This window comes from Dysidea avara, chromosome 7, assembly GCF_963678975.1.
Source record: "Dysidea avara chromosome 7, odDysAvar1.4, whole genome shotgun sequence".
Classification (NCBI taxonomy): Eukaryota; Metazoa; Porifera; class Demospongiae; order Dictyoceratida; family Dysideidae; genus Dysidea; species Dysidea avara.
The window spans coordinates 20,476,704-20,497,687 of NC_089278.1; the positions used below are offsets into that span (position 1 = coordinate 20,476,704).

Here is a 20,984-nt window from a genome sequence, read left to right on the forward strand (position 1 = left end):
ATATGCTCTATTTAGTACAATATCCTACAAGGGTGACTTGTTGTAGCTGAACTCTCTACAGGGCGCAACTGAATTCTCTACAGAGTGACTTCTAATGTAGCTGAACTCCCTACAGGATGTCTTGTTGCAACTGAACTTTCGGAATTGTTTGTAGCTGAACTCTCTACAGGGTGACTTCTAATGTAGCCAAACTCTCTACAGGATGTCTTGTAGCTAAACCCGGTAAATTGTTTGTAGCTGAACTCTCTATAGTGATGGTGAATAGTTTATAGCTCAACTCTCTACAGTGATGGTGAATAGTTTATAGCTGAAATAATTCTCTGCAAACTAACATTGTGACTACATTTGTTAACATAAATGGGCAAGTCCTACAGGTAGCTAAAACCTGTGTAGCCACTGATGGTAGGAGCAAGTAACTGGCAAGAAATCTCACAGACACAGTAAGATTATAAGTTGTGTATGAGGTTTTGTAGTCTTGTGGACCACGTGAACCTGACACAGTTGTCATTGTAATAATAGCAATTCACAAAACATAACTTGCAATTACACTTGTAGCTAGTAACACACAACTTCTCAATGATGTAAATACACTTTCAATATAACTAGTACAAGGATGCCATGTCAATGCAAAGCCATGACATCTGGTGATAATTGAATTGCATGTTTGTGGCTGATGAATTCCATCCCCATTGTTCACCTTGGTGGAAGAGCCTCACTCCCAAGAAAGATGCAAGGTTGGAGCCTCTGATGATAACAAAATTACTGACTTGTTACTAGCAAATAATTTAACACTCTAAACTGGACAAACATTTTCTGTGTGGTTTTTGCTGCATATTAGCTACTAAGGAGCCAGCACAGCCTGTCTGGATTTGACAGTTTTAAAGATTTTAAGTCATTATGACTTACCAAGTGAAATGAGCACACTTATGAAATTTACACAAGAGGTGCATCAATTTATTAACTTTCAGACTACTTTCAGTACTTGTAGCTGCTTGTAGAGTTTCCCACCAAATAAGATAGTAAATCTGAGCAGTTGAACGAGCGAAGTAGCATCATGAGTGCTCACAAAGGGGTGAGAGGCAGGGGCGGAGCAGTGGACAAGAGGTTATACTTCAAAATGGAGGTGTAGCATGATAGAGTGAAGAAAGAGGCTAAAAATAAAAAATTTGGATATCATTTTATTCGCCTGCAAATCTTTGTTTCGTAGATGTAAGCATGCGGAAGTTATGGGTAATTGTTTACATCATGTTGAAATGATATTACGCGATCTATCTTTCTTCACTAATTTGGCCTTTGTATGTAATGACTAAAGGTGATACAAGGGAAAACTTACCCATCAATCAATTCCCCTACTCATAGCAAACACGATGGTGTAAATTTCAACTCCGTGTGTCATTCTACAACCATTTTAGTCACACCTGTAATTTATATTCGCTGTACAAATCAATTTTTCTGTTGTTGCTACTTGTAGGGCAAAGTTATTGCCATATCAGACTGAAACTTTGCCAGAGCATCCATTTGGCTAAGTAGATTATAAATATTTAAACAGAAATTTGAAAAATGTACAATTACTGAAGTATGAGGTGCTGATAATAGATACCTCATGCCGATAATTGGTGCATGATAGGCTTTGCAGTACACGATATTCACTCATGTGAGATAATTAAAATTTGGTGTACTAAGAGACTAAAGACTGCTCTACTAAATAGTTCAAACCAGAAGTTCATAATTTCATTGCAGTGAATAATTACAATCGCTTGATGAAGAGTTGACAACTTACACTACCCAGTACATGCTGTTAAGTATTAGAGCACTATTTATTCCCACATAGATAAACACACAATGCTTTGAGTAATAGTAAACACGGCTTCTGCACAGGCTGATCATGTAATACAAAGTTAGTCAGAGCTATCAATGACTTTCAGAATTGTTATGACACAGGAGATCATATTGATGCCCATTTCTTAGATTTTGTCAAAGTCTTTGACAAGGTATCTATCTCATAGTAAATTATGCTATAGAATTAAATGTACCATGAAGCCACCTAACTTCAAATGCAAATTTCAGGATACATACTGTAATTATAAACCCTGGCTGAACATGGTACATTTCTGGTAAGAGACCTGCACACAGATGTCTTACTGTGTAAAACACCTAGCCACAAATTTTGACAAACAAATTATATACTTTGTGGGTTACTACTGTGTTTTTCCAAGACCTTGCTGTGTACAAAGTGCCATGCGCTAACAATGCGTACGCATCTGACGAATAGGACAGTGCTGATTCGATTTTGCATGTCGTTTTATTCAGTTTAGTACTGATTAATGAGCAGTAGAAGACTAACACAAGTATTAACAGTACATTATTTAACTATCTATCAATTAACTTACACATTTCGTAACTCACATGCGTGCACATTGCTAGTGCATGGCACCTCATATACCGCAATATCTTGGAAAAATACATTAACAAAATTCCAGTTACAGGGGCCATTAACTAAGACATGCATTGCTAGGATTCTTCAGTGCCTCAGGTACAATGTAATAATCACCTTGGTTCGCGTCAGTGAATATTACATTATTATTTTGGGATTGTTTATCCACTGAAGAATCCTAACACTGCATGTCTTACCTATAGTAGTAGTAACCCACAAAGTATGGAATTTGTTTGTCAAAAATTATAGCTAGGTGTCTTACCCTGTAGGACACCTATGCTATGTACTAGTGTAGTAGATATGTAGGTAAAAAACATATTCACTTCTGGTAGAAAGCATAAAAACTGGTATTCTAGAGCACATTACGATTCCGCTGACACAGGAAATGCTACCTCTAAAAGTGCAAGACTCAAATCTGATGAAATGCAAGTTTCCTGGCTGAGAGAGTTGGACTGGTTGTTGCAAAAGGAGCAGCTTGACCAAGATGATAATGTCTCATGGTCAGCTTACTTTGTACATCTTCAATGTGCTATTCGCCATCCACCTGCAATTTCCACTTTGATGCCTTTGTTTCTTGATAGTGCACACTCTAAAGCCTGGTAAAGCATGGAATGGATGTCATCGTGAAAGCTACTGAACTTGTGAATCCCAGTCTTGACCATTGTAAACCATTATACATCATTGCTAATGGTCTTGGCCAAATATGTAAACATCCAAATGCTTCCAAGTACATTGAGATGTTTCCATCTCATTGCGATCATGGATTGGAGGAAGAGGACCTCTAACTTCAGACCCTGTAAAAGAATTGTGGGTGACTACTTTCCATGTCTGCACACCACTCATCAAATGGCTTAGCTGTCATGTTATCGGTCACTAAATTATCCTTGTATGTGGTGAATGCTTGACTTTCTAGATGAAATAAGGCTGCTACTGTTACTTGATGAGCCCACTGGGCTCTTGAAGTGAGAGAATCACTCTGCACGGCATCAGCTCTCCTCTCTGTCATAACAATAGCAGAAGCCATATTGGCTGCCCAACCACTTTCTTCCAACCAATCATCAAGGACATTCAATAGGGCATTTCTATGTGGGGTCCGCCCATATGCACTACAGACTTCTCTTCACCATGCCATGGACCACTTTCATTATGCGTAGTGGCTTTCAGTACATGTACACTGTAGATATATTATCTATGGTACATGTGGTGGGACTTAGTCCTTACTCAGCTGGAATGTGAATGTCCCACAGTTTGGAATCAGTTCCTTAAGGGACACTTAATCTCTCAAAGAGCCTCACACAAGTTCTCCATGGTGGCTCACAATCATATTCATGAGCAGTTGGATGCCATTGTGAAGGGTGATGGTGGAGTAATAGGAATTACAGAGAATGAATCACTATGTGAGGCCAGAGAGGATAGTAAGTGAAGTCAGCATAAAACAGTCTGGAAAACCAAAGTGCAGTCATCATGAACAATCTCCAAGTACACAGAAAAGATTTGCAAGTAATGTAAAGAATGTGGTAGATGTCTTCAGTAAAATGGGAAATAGTATGTAGTGTGGGACTTGTAGACTGCTGACAGTTTAAATGCACATACGAGAGAGTACTGTGGTATTGGAAATCATTTGTATGTATCTGAGAGAACACATATCCTTTAGAACTGGAGTTTTTATCCGTTAATTCCAATAAAACTGAGCCCTTCCAGTTTCTTGCTACAGTCAATGAATCTGTTGTGACACCTGAGATCAACCACAAAAGGAGAAAGTGTTGTATTGACCAGCACATTAGATGTGTCTGTTCTTCAGCCTTGCATGTAATAAGAAGCTGACCATTGTATTATGCTTCATTGAGCTTATGCTCACCAACACGGTCTGGAGAAGATTATGGTGTGTCCATATGTGCTTGTACTTGCCATCGCCACTACCAGAGTGTTAGAGTGATGTGAAATCTGGTTAGCCTTTGGTCACAACAAAAATTTCAGGTACATTGCAGCTCATACAATTTCAGCTGTGCTTGATGATTTGCTTGTTGTTCATGCACACCTTCTCAGGCTGTGATACAGTTTCATATTTTTTTGTGGAATAGGGAAGAAAACTGTTCGGGATTTTTGGAGGTCTTTACCAAGCTTAACAGATTTGTTTGGTCACCTTTCTCAGACTCCAGAGGCAATTGATGATGATATTAAAGAAATAGATTTTGTACAGCTGTGCTTCACAACTTGTCACTGTAAATGCTGTAAGGAGCAACTCTTTCCTTATGGGAATAGAAAGCTAGAAAATTTTCCTCCAGCTCTATTTCAGCATGTGAAATGAGCGTCATTACAAGTAGGCCATATTTGGGGAGAAGTCCTGGTAGCAAAGACATCTCTTCCAAGTCCTGCATATTGGGGTTGGCAGAAGGACAGAGATGAAAATGGACACCATTATGGACCACACTTGCTGAAGCTTCAAAAGAATTCAGAGAACTGGTTAAGTGTAACTGCAAGAAATGCTGTCTTGGATACCACAAGGCCAACTTAAAATATACACAGTTGTGCTATTGTAGTGGACAGTGCACTGAGAAAGAAATACAATAACTTTGTATGTTATACTATAAGTTCACTAACGAATGTATTTTTTTAGAATCTGCATGCCAAACACCCATTTATGCTGGAAACCTTGTGCTGATGAGCTGGTTCCAGTTGAATTTAGAATCAGCATGTTCTACAACCCCAAAATACCAAATTTTATGCTTTCTACCAGAAGTGAACATCTTTGCCATTTTATGTTACATATCTGCCCCACTATACAGGTCTCTTACCAAAATAAAAACCTTGCATACATAGCAAATATCCTGAACGCCATTGTCTAATTAAGTTAAACAATGGCTGGCTATGGTACATAAGGCAAAACCATACTAGCACAACCAGTGGATAACTACACTACCAGTCTATTGGTTTTGTCATTATTCAAACTACTCAAGGTTGGTTTAACAGACGTCTTCTGGGTGGTGTGACAAGCTCAAATGGCGGTTTCTGGCCTTGTGAAGGACCTGGTTTCACAAGAATCAGTGGTGCACAGGTGGATGGACTCATATATTATGGTGTGTCCGGTTTTAGTAGATCCGTTCGCATATAAAAAACTTTGACACATTTACTGTACATTAATACAAATATTATTTATTTAATATGGAAAATAACGTCGTCTACAAATCACCATATCTTCCACATACTTTAGTTGACAGAGATGGGTTATCAGAATCCTGCGTATCGGGTGATATGCAAAATTTTGCATAGCAACCAAAGGAAAAGAGAGAAAAGAGCCATGTATGGCATCCAGGTATGAAAGAGTACTGTGAAAAACCTTGTTTTTTTTCATATGTTCTGTTATGTATCTTCGTAAACTGATCAGTTAAGCCCTTAGTTTGGGTGGATTCTTAATCAGTACAATTCAACTCATCTAATGAGACCAAGTTTAGCAAATTTGCATAAGGGAACCCAGCACACTTTGAGGTTTGCATACTGATGTAAAGAATTTCTCCTATAGAAAATTGTATGGAGCTCGCATTATAGCAGAGTCAACTGTAAATAACTGCCACTATGAAAGTGTTACAACAAAAGTTTGAATGCCATTGTATAGAGAATTCAAGGGGTTTGTTGTTTGTTTTTATATACAGTCTGTCAGGCAAATTATGGGTTCTAATGGGTGCACTTTTGCCTTATTTATACATAATACAAATACATGTATTTTCAAGATTTTCAATTGGACAAGAAACAATGGCTGTTGACAAGATTTTTTAACTGATCGATGGGACCAAACCATAGTATGTACGAGTTGAGCTGGATCCTCAAAAATGTTTAATAACTCATGGATGTAATTACACACAATTTTGAATTTGGCTCATTTGTAGCACTGCTTGACCCACAAAAAAAAACCTTTTCATTCAAATGTCTGACACAGTATTACAGCCAGTCAAAACTTTCACCATACATTTCCTATATGGAAGCCACAAAAGAGCAGTTCCCATTAAAGATTTTCCCGAACTTGCAATGGAGCCATAACGGGCGTGTCTGTTGTTGACACCTTTGCTGTCATCACTTATCATCTGGTTGGCTGAAATGTTAACTCTCTTGAGAAAAACTCACTTGTAATTTTTAGCTGTTTTTCAGGATCCAGCTCAACTTGTACATACTATAGTGCTGCCACAATAATTATAGAACAAGTTGATGTTGTGCTACTTCTAAAAACCAGGCGCCCTTATTACTATCCCATTCTAACTAAATTAATCAGCTATGTGTATAATTTCATGTTATAGTATTATTAATTCAGCTAACTAATTAGAATTTGTAAATTCTGTAATTCAACGTATTTCATAATTCATGAATTATTTTGTAATTCGGTAATTATGTTGCTATGCACTGCTAAGGAAGCGTAACTATAACAAACCATTTTAAACCATAAATTACGCACAGAAGTATCTTCTCAACTGTTTTATGGTGTGTCTATCGTGTTTTCTCATGTGAATTATATAGAGAAATCACCAAGGCTGCCCTTCATTTTCGTTCACGTAAGTATGGGTAATGCCCCCCTTTCAACCCGAAAGATACGCTACCTCTGGTAGCCTAAGAGACCTTCAGTGTTGTTTTAAAGTTGTTAAAAGTCTATACAACCGAAAGGGAAGACCGTTCAAGAAGTATATGAAGAGTCGCCATACCTGTATTTCAGACCGCCGAGAAGAAACCAACTCAGAGCAAAGTTTATGTGTGTGGAAGTTGAATACAGACTTAACTTAGCTTTCAATTCTTACATGCTGGCTGCTTTTTATCATTTTAAACGTTTTTCTCACGTGGGTGCGTATGGACAAACAAACATAGGCAGGCAGGCAGGCAGGCAGGCAGGCAGGCAGGCAGGCAGGCAGGCAGGCAGGCAGGCAGGCAGGCAGGCAGGCAGGCAGGCAGGCAGGCAGGCAGGCAGGCAGGCAGGCAGGCAGGCAGGCAGGCAGGCAGGCAGGTACGTAGGTAGGTACACACACACACACACACACACATGTTTTTACGAAAACAATTTCAGTAAACCAGGCGCACGCCCACAGCTGGCCTTTGGCCGGCTGTGGGCGTGCGCCTGGTTTAAAAACTCTATATCATATATCACCAAGGTTTATGTCACAATATGCACATATATCACGATATAAAACTAACTGTAACATTTGCAAGACAAACATATGTGACCCTATTTTGGAAAACCATACATCTGGGCACATTGGCCAATTTTGTTTTTTATAGCTACAATGAAGCACTGAGTGGTTATCTATCTACCTTGTATGAAAATTTTGTGACGATACGTTGAAGCATTCCAAAGATATGGCCAATTTACTGTCTAATACATTACAAACTAACTTTGTATTATCAGTTTATAGAACTGAATAGTGATCAGATGTGACAAATTGATGACAAATCACTTTGTTGACAAAGATCACCATTCTTACAATCTAAAATTAATGAAAACAGATTCTTGAGAGTTTAATCATGTGTTCTTTGTGCTTTTTATCAATTAAATCACTTGTAATATTGTGTAAAGACAAGAAAATGTTGGTTTTGGGAATGAACAAATCACCCAATTTGTAAGTTAATTGTTGTCCCACACATTGTGAAACTACTACATGGTCTGATATAATTCAGTATATCTCCTAGATAAAGAAGCTATGGGTGTGAAATTTCACAGCAAGAAGGCTTAATAGTTGCTTTATCAGAATATGCAAAAAAAACTTAATTTTAAAAAATCACTGAAATTTTCAATTGAGAATTCCCACAAATTTTGCATGTGCCCAGGTGTATGGTTTTCCAAAATAGGGTCACATATACATAATCATCATTGTAAGTTAAAATAAAATTTAAGATGGATGTACACCACAAGTAAAAGCTACTCATGTTTACCAGGTTTTAAATGCATTTGTGACTGGATTTTGGAAACACGATCCAAATCGCACATTAGAAGTTTCGAGATAAACTGTTTTAAAGAATTCAAGTCAGCATAACTTGCCAACGATAGCAAACTCGCATATGAAATTACACAAAAGATGCATCATTTCAGGCTACTTCCAGTATATGTAGAGTTTCCTGCCAAATAAGATGAGAAAATCTGAACAGTTGGACGAGCAAAGTAGTATCACGAGTGTTCACAAAGGGGTGGAGGGTGGGGGGCGGTGGGATGGGCAAGAGATAGACTTCAAAATGGAGGAAGACCACCATTGGAGTCCAGACACAAGATTACTGGCTCCTAAGTGGCTGATATGTAGCAAAATCAACAGAAAAAATGTCTGGCCAACATTATCAGGCTGTCCACCAGTAAACCACTGATTCTTTCCAAGCCAGGTCCTTCACACGGCCAAAAACCGCCATTCGAGCTCTCACACCACCCACAAAAGATGTCTGCTAAAACCAGCCTTGAGTAGTTTGAGGGTCAAAACTAGTAGTACGATAGTGTAGCTATCCACTGGTGGTGGAAGTTTGATTTTGCCCAATGTGCGATTGGATCGGTTTTGTAAAATCTAGTACATTTTACTACTGCTGTACAGTTGAGACAAGTGGCTGGCACTTCATACAAACCTTAAAAACCTACAGTTTACTTTGGGGTTGGCATGTCCTTTGCTAAACCATGCAACAACACATCACTTAATTAAATTCCAAATACCATATGTCTGGCCTCCCCCACATCATTATACTATAACTGAGTGGCTATATATCACCACCTTGTCATACCAATTACCATCAATATAATATTATCATGGCAGCACTAGAACTACAAAAAGGACACGAAGTAGTTTTAATGCATACTTAACAATGTGCAAATGTGACAATTTCGAACAGCCTTTTTTGATTATGGTTCTGACTGCCATTGAAAATTGAACGGAAGATCACGTGACCAAAGAAACACCCCTCGGCCTTAGTACTGGAAGCCTGGAGTAAAAACAAGCTAGTGAAACCTAAGTCATAGAAAGAAAAAAAAATAGTGCGCATTACCATAGTGGTATTACAAATCAGGGAGAGATAACCATCATTAACAATTGTGATGAAAAGATGTACAACAAAACAAATAGGCATGTGAAACCTCGGACAGCATGCGAACACAAAAAGTAGAGGACTACACTGTGGGCATGGCAAGGCAAAAACAACAACAACAAAAAAGACTAATTACTGTAATTACAAAAATAAACTGTCTAATTTGTGCACCACTCTGTACAGTTTCGTGCTAGAAAAATTCTCTGAGAGGCAGAGATACTGGCAGAGGCAGCAGCATCTAACCATTCCTTAATAATGTGCTTCGAAATCCTTATATCAGCTTGAACAAAGTTTAACAAACTAGATAAATTCTTGATGGAAGACACTTGAAAATGACCAAGTACCGTGATTTCAATGGTGTCATAATAGTTAGCAATATTTAGGCGATCAAATTCAGCCAACAGCTGCAGATACTCAGTTTTGCTCTGCTTCCTATTGCGAGCAGACTGGATGTGATGGATGGAGTCCAGAGGGCATGTTAGTTCCAACAGAGTGATGGAAGAACTCTGGGAATTATATATTACAATGTCGGTTATATTAAAGGCGAAATTCACGCTTAAGGCGTGTGAGTTGGATTATGGGAGCCTCCGACTATTTTAGTAGTAATAAAGTAGTACCTAATACTAGCTCTATACGAGCTCTACTCATGTAATACGTCATAATCATGGCTCTGTATTTGACTAGGATTCCAAATAAAGATCATCGCTAAACGACATGTACAGCAGCAACTATACTTTTATATTTACTTGACAGTTAATATTAACTCACAAGACTCTGCAAAAATCTAGTATGTGCGAGTACTCGATCACCAACAACAATACGAAGTGCAATCTCACAAACCAAACCGGCTTTACGGCTAATAACTACACAAATACCTTATTCAGTCACGTATACCACATACCCAGGTGAATATTTTTCGAGGGGGGGTATTTTCAGGTCGACCATTAATAAGAAACTAATTGCGGAGGTCTATATAGAAAAATTATTTTCATAGCCGGTTAATTAGCCCTCAAATTAAAACATCTAAATCAGCAAAAATTTCCCCCTGAATTCTAGCTACAGCCTTGGTTACTATGGTAGCTAGTTTACTGCTCATTCTCACATGACAAACTTCAATACATGTACACCTGCTTGAACTTTGACCACAATTATATAAAGGTGCCTTTCCTTATTTTCAATCAAGGTGGTTTCTAAACACACCAAGTTTTGGAAAGCCAAAGCTAGACACCAATCAGGAAAGCCATAGAAAAAATTGGACTAAAGCAATGGCCACAGCTACCCACTACATCTTTTCTACTAAATGTGAGTCAAGAAGGATGCTGTATTAGAAGGAACCATCCCCAGTGAAGAAACCAAAGGTGAACCCAACCCTGAGGTTTGTCTACTAAGTATAATGATGTCTTCCATTGTAAGTTTTTGTGAGCTCAAGGTGAGCTAGAGTTGGCCCAGGATGGTTGCTTTGCTCTCTCCAACCCTACTTCACCTTCTCAACTCCTCTAAAGTGCTTGGTACTCAAGTTATTATTAGCACTTTACAGTGACCAGCACTGAAGGTCTGACAGCATGTGCTACAGCCTTTAACCTTACAGAAACTGGAGACTTTAAATGATTACTTAATCTAGCTAACAATAAGGTGAAACAGTTGTTCTGGTTGGTGCAGTAGATTTTGGTGGCGCTTATTATAGCCACTACATTTTAACAATTCTAGCCATATAGCATATAACAGTTGCCAGTGACAAGATTAAGGTCTAAAAAAGCTACACAACTACAATACATACACACAATTGTGACTGCTTGCTACATCAAATCACAGTACACAATTGTTACACAACAACAGTAGTACCATTGAACACATGTAGATATAGCTATATGTAATACAGTGAATGTACTTCGGTATTACAATTTACCAATCACACTGTAATGTAGCCAACACAAACATGAACTACAGTATGTATAAATTCACATGCATGTTAAAAACTATGAAAATTAAAACAAGCCTAGCAATATAGTACAGAGCTTTCTCAATAGCAAATACATAACTAAAGATGGCAGTTATCAATATGACGTCTGTACTCAGGTAGTTGACCTTCTCTGAACTGCCTTTTACAATTAGGACATATAAGAAAGGGGTCTAGAGCAAGGTGAGAAGTAAATTCCAAATCTTGTTGATTTTGTTGACGCTGAAAATCAGCTTGATGACGAATCTCTTCATTGATACCCTCTGATACATAATGCTCAGCTTGGCCATGTGGTGGTCGCTCTGACCTCACAGAAGGAGGTTGAGGCTGCTGAGGAAAGTTAGCATTGTTATAACCAGCTGCAATTTGTCTTGCTTTGTAACTATCTAACGATACAGGACCAGTGTTGTGTCTTCCTTGCCCATAGTGTTCACGATGTGGTTCATCTACATAGTACCTATCTTGTTGCATTGCAGCATTAGTACCAGCTGTATTGTATTCTCGCATAGATTGAGGTTGATTATCAAAGTTTGAAGGTGGTAAATACTTCTTTTGATACCCAGGTTGTGCTGGCCTTGCTATATTTTGTGGCATTCCTCCTCTTCCTTGGCCTTGATACCCCTGCTGTGATGGTGGTGGTGATGGGTGCTGATATGGTGCTTCTGCATTGGTACGTGCTAATCAAGAAAACCAGATTAAAACAGGAAAATCAAATAAGTGCACGCTAACCTGACAGAGTATCATGTCTGTGTTGCTGACTTTGTTGCTATAATAAACAAAACAGCAATAACCACAGCAGTGAATATGAGAAACGCAGAGCAAACACCTGCCATACTACAGTGTACTATCAAAAATTAAATGTTGAATACTCTTGGTCATAGAGATGTACCGATTCAACTTTTCCAATGCCAAGAAATATATTACCATTGTATTAATATGAAGTCAATTATCTTATGCATTTTGTATGTGCATGATTACCGGTCTGTTACAGGTAGTTCTTATACTTCACTATTCATCACAAAACTGTAACTGGAGCTAGTAGTGTGGCCTGATTTACACAAAACAGACAGTTGGGTGCTCACAAATACTTTAATGCAAGAGACTTGCCAGTTGTGGCAGAGATTCTAACTTATTGGATTTGGTGTAGCACTATTTATTGCATTCTGCCAAGAAGCTTTGGATATAGTTAAGGGCAAGTTTCATTAAATCAAACAGCAAACCTTGTGCATGGTTTATGATAGTTAAACAGCTTCTTGTGACTTTAAATGTTAGCCTATATTGTAAATGGAGAAGAGAATGATACGACACATGGTAAAGAAAGATCAGTATTGAATCAGTGGTTTTCTATACAAAATTAGTTCCAATCATTTTTGTTCAAACTATTCAAACTGACACTGATCTGACATAACACTAGATCAGTACATCTCTACTTTGGAGTTAAATCCTAAACAGCTAGAAAATCAATTATTGCAGAAACTACACTGAAAACGAATTGCAGATGCTTCTGCTATAGATCTAGCTTTGTATTTAGTGTGCACAGCTTTTCCAACTCTACAAATATACATATGCACAAATCTCTGAAAACCAGCTTTGAGGGCTTTGGCTAAAGAATCTTTGCAAAAAAGATACATGCTTCTCTCCAATTATACAGTTAACTTTGTGTGTTTGAAATCCTCTGTACTATACATAACTCTACTACCATGTGTCTTTATGTGACCAACTAAAACCTGTCATGTTTGCAAATTTCGTATGTCTATTAAATGCACAGGTTACAACTGCATGTACCTGTACATTATACAGATAAACAGTTTGTTTCAGTACACAGTGAATGAATTGATAACACATACGTATATGCCACTGTATTCACCTGATTGTAAAGGCCACACACATTTTCAAATTATTCCACACACTATAAAGGCACACGACTTACATGTGGCTGTTTAAGGTGGCGTTAAAGCAATAATGCGCATTCCTGACAACAATCTACTGTGTCTCAATTAAAGACATAGTGAAAACTAGTAATTAATTTTGTATGCAAATAAACTACACATACAGGAATCTATTATTTGCAGAGAGTAAAAGGCATAACAAAGCAAGAAATCGGCAGTACTTAGTGGACCACAGAAAACACGTTATCTCTCAATACCCCAAGTTTTAGCTCCAATATTTCACACAATGAAAGCGAGAATCATTCTATGTATCAATAAGTGGAAGTGATTTACAAGTCGCTTCCACTTTACAAGGCAACCGCCTTAATGTTTAAGGCCAAATATGTAGCCAGGTTTCACTATACTATATATTTTACCTGGTATTCATATGCTTGGTGACCACCAGTATTTGTTGGTATTTGTGGTTCAATATTTTTGTACTTCCTCATCAAATCATTGATAGTTGTTTGCTGCTGTTTGTTCAGCTCTATCTGGTGGTTTAGTTGCTCAGTAATCATCTACACAAAAACAAATATACAGTACATGTGTTTTATATGTGACCATCTCAGCAAAAACCAAACTTGTTTGCACAAGCATGCATTTTGAGAAAAATGAAACTAAAAGAATTTTTGTAAATTTATGCATGCTACAAAGAAAAAATACACAAATATTTATCGGATCGTTACTCAAAGAAGAAAGACCCAAATCAATTAAAACTACTGTATGGAGGGAAATTTTTAGAAATCTCTGAAAATTGCATTTTGGAAATTTAATTTCGGAAATAGCTAGCAAGCCGCTACTCAGACAATTCATCATAGGGGCGTGTAGCTTTATAGCTATAGTCACCATGGCAAATTTAATTACACAGTGTAGTCATAGATAATAGAGACACCCCTATGTAGTGAAACAACTATCAACACGTCATTTAGCTATCTTCGTCGAGTGATAATGCAGCTACTGAGTAAACAAACCGAGAGCATGGAGTTTAGCACAGATACTGTCATAAGAGGGCATCATATTTACAAAGAAATCTGGGTGCCAGTTATAGGTGAGTGTGTTCAGTGCAAGATAGAGCCGGGCAATGATCACAATTTGTATGCAGTGGCTATGAGAAAGCATGACAGGATTGTTGGCCACGTGCCGAGAACAATATCCACTCTATGTCACTTATTTCTGTCTAGTATAGGGACTATCAATTGTATTGTCAACGATGTGAGAAGATATTCTACTGATTTGCCTCAAGCAGGACTTGACGTTCCTTGTAAACTAACGTTTCAAGGTAATCAAGCCATGATTGAAGAGGTCAATAGACTCCTACCAAAAAGATCAAAGGATCCACCTAGTATTGTAGTTTAGTCCTCCCTTGTACAAAAAAAACATTGAAAAAGGGACAGAGGAGAAGCCGCATGAAGCCATTGAAGAAGGAACAGTGAAGAAGCCACATCTTGAGAAGAGCGTACCACCACTAGGCAACTCTGTGGCCATGCATAGTTCTGATTTGTGTGATAGTGGTTCCACTAGTGTGCAAGAGAAGAGCAATGGTGATCTTAAGGAGCCTGCCGAACAGACCACAAAGCCAAATGTTGCTGTGGAAGGAAACCAATGCATAGTATTGAATTAGATGACAGTGTGATGGATGCAGATAAAATTGTGTGGTTGAAGATGTGCCGTGTTCAACTTTCTGAAGCAGATAGAATGACTGCTTACATTTGGCTGTCAGTTAAACGACAAACACGTTAATTTAACCCAGAAACTCTTACAAAATCAATTTCCAAACATTGAAGGACTTACGTCAACACTTACACAAACCTAGGGTAGTCAAGGTAAAATTAATTCTGACATACAAATAATTTTCTGCCACAGAAACCATTGGATTTAGCAATGTAAACAGTTCTGGTAGCATTATGATTTATGATCCCATGTATACTTGCATCAGTGAATAGGTAAAGGGAATTATTTTGAGCTTGTTTAGTTATGATGATAGCACATCATTATCACTGGCTCCAATGGAAAAACAAGAACCTGGATCTAACAATTGTGGTATCTTTACGGTAGCCGCTGCCACTGCTATTGTATTTTCTTGCAACCCATCAGAGTTACAATTTAAGGGAAGTGAAATGCGAAGACACCTTTGTCAATGTTTAAAGATGGGATGGTGACACCTTTTCCATGTCATGATTCTAATTGCACATTTTATCAGGCTAGTTGTTATATAGCACAACTGTCATACCTGTTGACTTACATATTTCAGTGCATTATCATTTTTTGTAATTACATATTATTTTGATCAATCTGAATGCTTGAGATATGCACTTAATCAAAACGTTTAAATTGACAATGTACATAACAGTTTCAAATTTGTATTTATTTTCTGGTCAAAGAAATATGCATAACTATACCACATGAAAAAAAAAGAGAAATGGTATTACAATAATGAAAACAGTGTACTGTACATATTACAGCATACAAACATTATGCATGCACTGTATCTAATCCAACAATCCAGCCCACCTAAACCATAAATGTTTATTTCAGACCTCATGCCAGCATGTAATCATACAAATCACGTAACCATTGTGCACCCAAGGGTTTGACAATGCTCTAAGCCAGATCTACCATGTCATTAGAATTTCCAGCAGCAAGTTGGATGTTCACTTCACTTGCATACCAGTTCTGAAATTAACTTCTCATAAACTCCTTTGCAGCTTTATTGACTGACACATCGAGAGGTTGTAGCCTGTCCGTACAACAAACAGGAACCATCGGTATGTGTACATTGTAATCCCTCAGTACTTTTATTACCGCATCTGTGCATTGGGTTTTGAACTTGTCATAAATCACGAGTGCTGGAAAATTACTTGACAAATGCAACTCATGGCTCCGTAGCAAGACTTTGTGTATATACTCTAAAGTAGTCTTCTCATTAGCCCAATAATTTACTGTGTAGGTGATATGCCACCCACTAGGAAACTTGGTTACTGGTAAACAGTGGTCAGTTTTTCCCTGATAAATTATCTGTGGAGGCAGAAAATAGCCATCCTTTGCTGCTACAAACACAGCAGTAATTTGTCATTTGTCCTTTAGCCCTGTGATTTCAACTCGCTTAGCACCTTCCTTCTCCATTGCCCATGAACTGACAGGGATGTACTGAATTCCTGTTTGATCCCAGTTTATAACTAAACTGTCAAGTATTTTTTCCATCCCAACAAAACATTTTGCATTATATAAAAAGTGTGTTATGTGCTCATCAAATGCTTTAGTGGAAGCTCTCCTCATGACAAAGCCCATCCTAAGTAGCAAGGACTTGGTTCAATCCTTAGTAATAGTGATATACCCTCCATTGGTGGTTAGCAAGTTGCTGTCATGGTTGGTAACAAAGCCATCTGCACAAGTCATAACAAGAGCTGTATTCACCACACCGCCTTTATCTCAAAGCATTTTTAAATACCGTTCAACATAGCTGTCCAGCTGTTCACCAAGCAGCAACAGCCTTCCTCCTTTTTTTTTTATTGGGAAAATCTTTAACCACTGGCTCCTTTCCTTCTCGCTTTAGCTTAGCTACTTCTTCTGCATACTGAACTTTCCATGTGTAAACACTGCTAGATGGTAGCGGGCGCTTTGGGTTCAATTCTTCATAGTATTTGATCGTTGGGGTGATTCCCATTTCAACTGCTCTTCTTCCGATCTCAGCCCTTTCTGTATCGCTATATCTTTGATACTTCCCTTGTTTTGATGATTGACTGGTTCGCTCTATATATTTTGACACAGACATGTTGGCTGCTACAATGGTGCTTGCTGGCATGGATTGTAATAATGGGCCAGGTAAGCAGGCTAGCATAGATTCCGAGGATTCTTTACTTTCTGGCTTGTTACTCGCTGTTTGCGCTTTCTTCAAGTGCTTCCACATGATGGCCAATTCGCTAGCTACTGAAGTCAGTTTTGAAATTGTCAAAATAAAAATATTTCGGAAATAAATTTTCAAATAGTGTTTAATATTTTGGAAATTTCCAAAAAATCTCCTTCTGAAATTTTCCCTCCATACGGTATACACCATCTTATTTGCCTGCTCATGGAGAGTTTATGTCATTTCTGTAGCCTCAACGGTGTACGTGTCATGTGTGTTTGCTTACGATGCAGTAAAAGTAAACAACATTGTCATCATTTCCTCTCAATTAAACTGCCTTCATACCCATTACTCATATGCATAAGTGACTACAGGGCTAAAACTATACCTTGGTTGATATCCTAATCCATGGTAAGCCAAATTTTAATGTTGTAGACTAATGCAAACAGACATTACGGCTGAGAACGTACGTGCTTGTAGTTTGTTTTCACTGTACAAATCAATTTTCTTGTTCTTCCTTCTGTCTAGCACTATAACTACCCACCACAAAAGCCTGAAACTATAATGCTGAGAAAGAAAAGCACAACAGGTCGGGTTTTTGCTGAGATGGTAACATATACACAATGATCACATAGGGGTAATATCTTACATGCTGGTGGTTACAACTACAATTTTACCTTTACTTGTGCTTCACTTTCCTCTCTCTTTCTCCACTGGACTTGGAATTGTTCTGTCTTTCTCTTATAAACATCTAATTTACCCTGTGCTTCTTTCTTTTCTTTTTCTAGCTCAGCCTGCATCCTGTCACGCTCTTTTGAAAGCTTGGTGAACTCAGCATTGTATTCACGATGAAGTTTCTCATACTCTTTCGAAATCTTATTGCATTCTGCACTATAGTGAGTAGCCTGCAGAGAAAAGTATGATACTCAATAGTTATCAACAGGGATAACCCCACATGACATACAAAAGCCACAAAACTATACCCACAAAAAATGTCTTTATCTAATTTAATTAAATGTGTACATCTGTCTTATTGCACTAACTTAAAACAAGTATAAGGAAAAAGTAGAAATTGTCTGGATTGCAGAGTACAGAGTAATATTTATAATTTCTTGAATCAGTAATATGTTATTTTACAAAAGTAATGCGTTACTGAAGTAATGCGTTACTGAAGTAATGCATTAATGGTTGTTATATGTGTTACAGTAATATTAACATGTCATTGTAATATTGTTATGTAATGAAGTATAGCAACATGTTATCTGTTACTGTAATAGTGTTACCTTTACAATATAATAACCTATCTTCTGAACACTGTATTCTAACAAAAAGAACACCATTAATCTAATGATGTGATCATTAGTCTGGCATTCAGTGATGTAGCCATATTCATACAGTAATTCAATTTTTTGTAGGTACCTAGTTTTGCTTTAATAGTTATAACTCTAACAGACTAAATGAGTGAACAGCACAACCAAGACAAGACAGATGAACTAGTTAGCTAACACTAGTTGCTGAAAAGTAATATAATATACTAGCATTGGCACCTGCCTTTCGTGCAGGATCGTTCACATTTACACTAACCACAATGGCACATCAATGCATTGGGAATGAAGCATTAAAGATCATGTCCTAGAGCTTACTATAGCATGCATGGTGATTATTTTTATAAATTAGGAAAGCACTTAACATCCATGAAGGTACAAAAGAGATGGCACTCTAATAGAACACATGGTACTAACATATAGACGAACGGACATGCACCCAATTGGCCTGCCATGCCTGCCCTATACCTATCAAATGTGTGATTGCATACTTTTCCAACAGTCCATATGCTGTGAAGCAATACCAGGATGCTATGAACTCATTATGAACAAAAATAAATAAAAGTATGCACCAAAAAGGTAGATAAAAATGGGAAGAAAAAAAGTTGTACCTGTGGCTGGATTCAAGCCTGCAGCCTACACTGTCATTAACCACAACAACTTCAGGGAGGTGCCTGCAGCCTACACTGTCATTAACCACAACAACTTCAGGGAGGTGCCTGCAGCCTACACTGTCATTAACCACAACAACTTCAGGGAGGTGCTGTTTGTCCTGTGGTTTGCTATGGAATGTAGCTGAAGTCTTCTCTACATCATGAACTTCAATGTGCTGTAGTGGACAAAGTAAAGTGTGTAGAAGCTTGCAATAAATTTTGTAACACAGCCAGATGATGAGCATTATAATTCACATGTAAATCATGTCGATAAGTGCATAGATTGGTGAGTAAACATTGTCAATAGACATATGAAAAAGTATGTCACAAAAAGGTGGCACTAAGAAGAAAAAAGTTGTCATATGCAGGAATTGAACCCTGGGCCTTTGGGTTAACAGTTTTATGTGCTAACGCTTGGGCTGTTTGTTCGTGATTTGACAGGAATGTAACTCAGTTTTCCTCTACATCAATGCTTTCAACAATTTATAGAGAATGAATAGAAGATGTAGTGATTTGTAACAACAAACTTGGAGTTGCCAGATGATGAGTGCTTAATTTCGTTGAAGTCCCTTGTCGAAACATGCTTTGGTGGTAAAGTTAGCAGCATTACAAAGCAGACGGACAGACAGCTTTACATATAGATTACTTTTAGATTACTTTTAAAAGTAACTGCCCAACACTGTATACAGCCTGTCACTAGTATATAACCATGACTAGGGTGATATTGCAGGTAAGAAAACACAAGCCTACCATTCAGTACCACCACACTGTATGCTTTTTGAGTAGCACTGCAGTGGCTATACTTCTAGAAGGGTTTTGTCCTTGTTATATAGAAGCAATAACTTGAATTGTACCATACCCTCTATGTTAATCTTAAATATCGCTACATTTTTTCCATATCAGAGGCACTGTATGTCATTAGTCTTAAACTAATAGAAATTCTGGATAATAGTTAGTAAACTGTGTAACATGAACAACTGATCTTGTTATGACAACTTAGCAAGGACTACATAAATAATTATAATAGTACAATGTTACAGGATGGTAGTAGTACACACAATACAGTACTACACTATTACTAGACAGATGCTAACAGCATCGTGGGGCGAGCCTGAGTGTATATTTTTGAAGTATTGATGGCTACTGAAACAATGTGAGGAATTCTGGAATTGCATAAAGAGTTCATAATATTTTATGGCGGAGAGTGTCTAAGAATCAATATAGCCTGTGCAAAACCACTATGTACACATCTGCAAACCTTTCATTGATGGTATGATAGGTGTTGATATGGTCAAGTCTTTGATCTGCTACTTTAACCACCTCTTTTCACGTCATTGCAGCTCTTCGACGCCGCATATATTCATGGTTTCTATGCCTTCTCCTTTCTGCCTCTTCAGGAGTTTCTGCATCCCTTCTGAGCCTGTACTGCTTCCTCCTACGTCGAAGATGTTCCTCCGTATCCACTGAATAGTTACACGTGGCCAGACATTACTCCATGGCATAACAGTAATCTACACCGATAGCTCTCGTGAAATGAACCATTACACATACCAAATATGGCTAAGCAGTAATCTACGCCGTTAACTCCTCCGTGAATGAACCATTACACATAATATATATGGCAAGCAGTAATCTACGCCGTTAACTCCTCCATGAAATGAACCATTACACATACCAAATATGGCTAAGCAGTAATCTACGCGTTAAGTCCTCTGTGGAATGGACGATTACATGCACTTGTATGGACTACACACACCGTATAAGGAGAATGGTCTGGAAGCACGTGTAAGGTATCCACTTTATATCATAAT

The 20,984-nt window shown here is 37.9% G+C and overlaps 1 protein-coding gene across 2 annotated transcripts in view; it reads right to left on the reverse strand.

The window, feature by feature from the left end:
* Positions 1–11,361: 11,361 nt before the first annotated feature.
* The window catches only part of LOC136260207 (putative leucine-rich repeat-containing protein DDB_G0290503), a 70,152-nt gene continuing 60,529 nt past the window's right edge, over positions 11,362–20,984 (reverse strand). For both annotated transcript variants that reach the window (XM_066053845.1, XM_066053844.1), the window contains 4 exons: positions 17,873–18,100; positions 13,729–13,869; positions 12,153–12,189; positions 11,362–12,100 (listed from right to left, as the gene is read on the reverse strand). In XM_066053845.1, the coding sequence (XP_065909917.1) occupies positions 11,505–12,100; positions 12,153–12,189; positions 13,729–13,869; positions 17,873–18,100 (1,002 nt within the window). In that variant the 3' untranslated portion in view covers positions 11,362–11,504. The remainder of the gene's footprint in view (positions 12,101–12,152; positions 12,190–13,728; positions 13,870–17,872; positions 18,101–20,984) is intronic.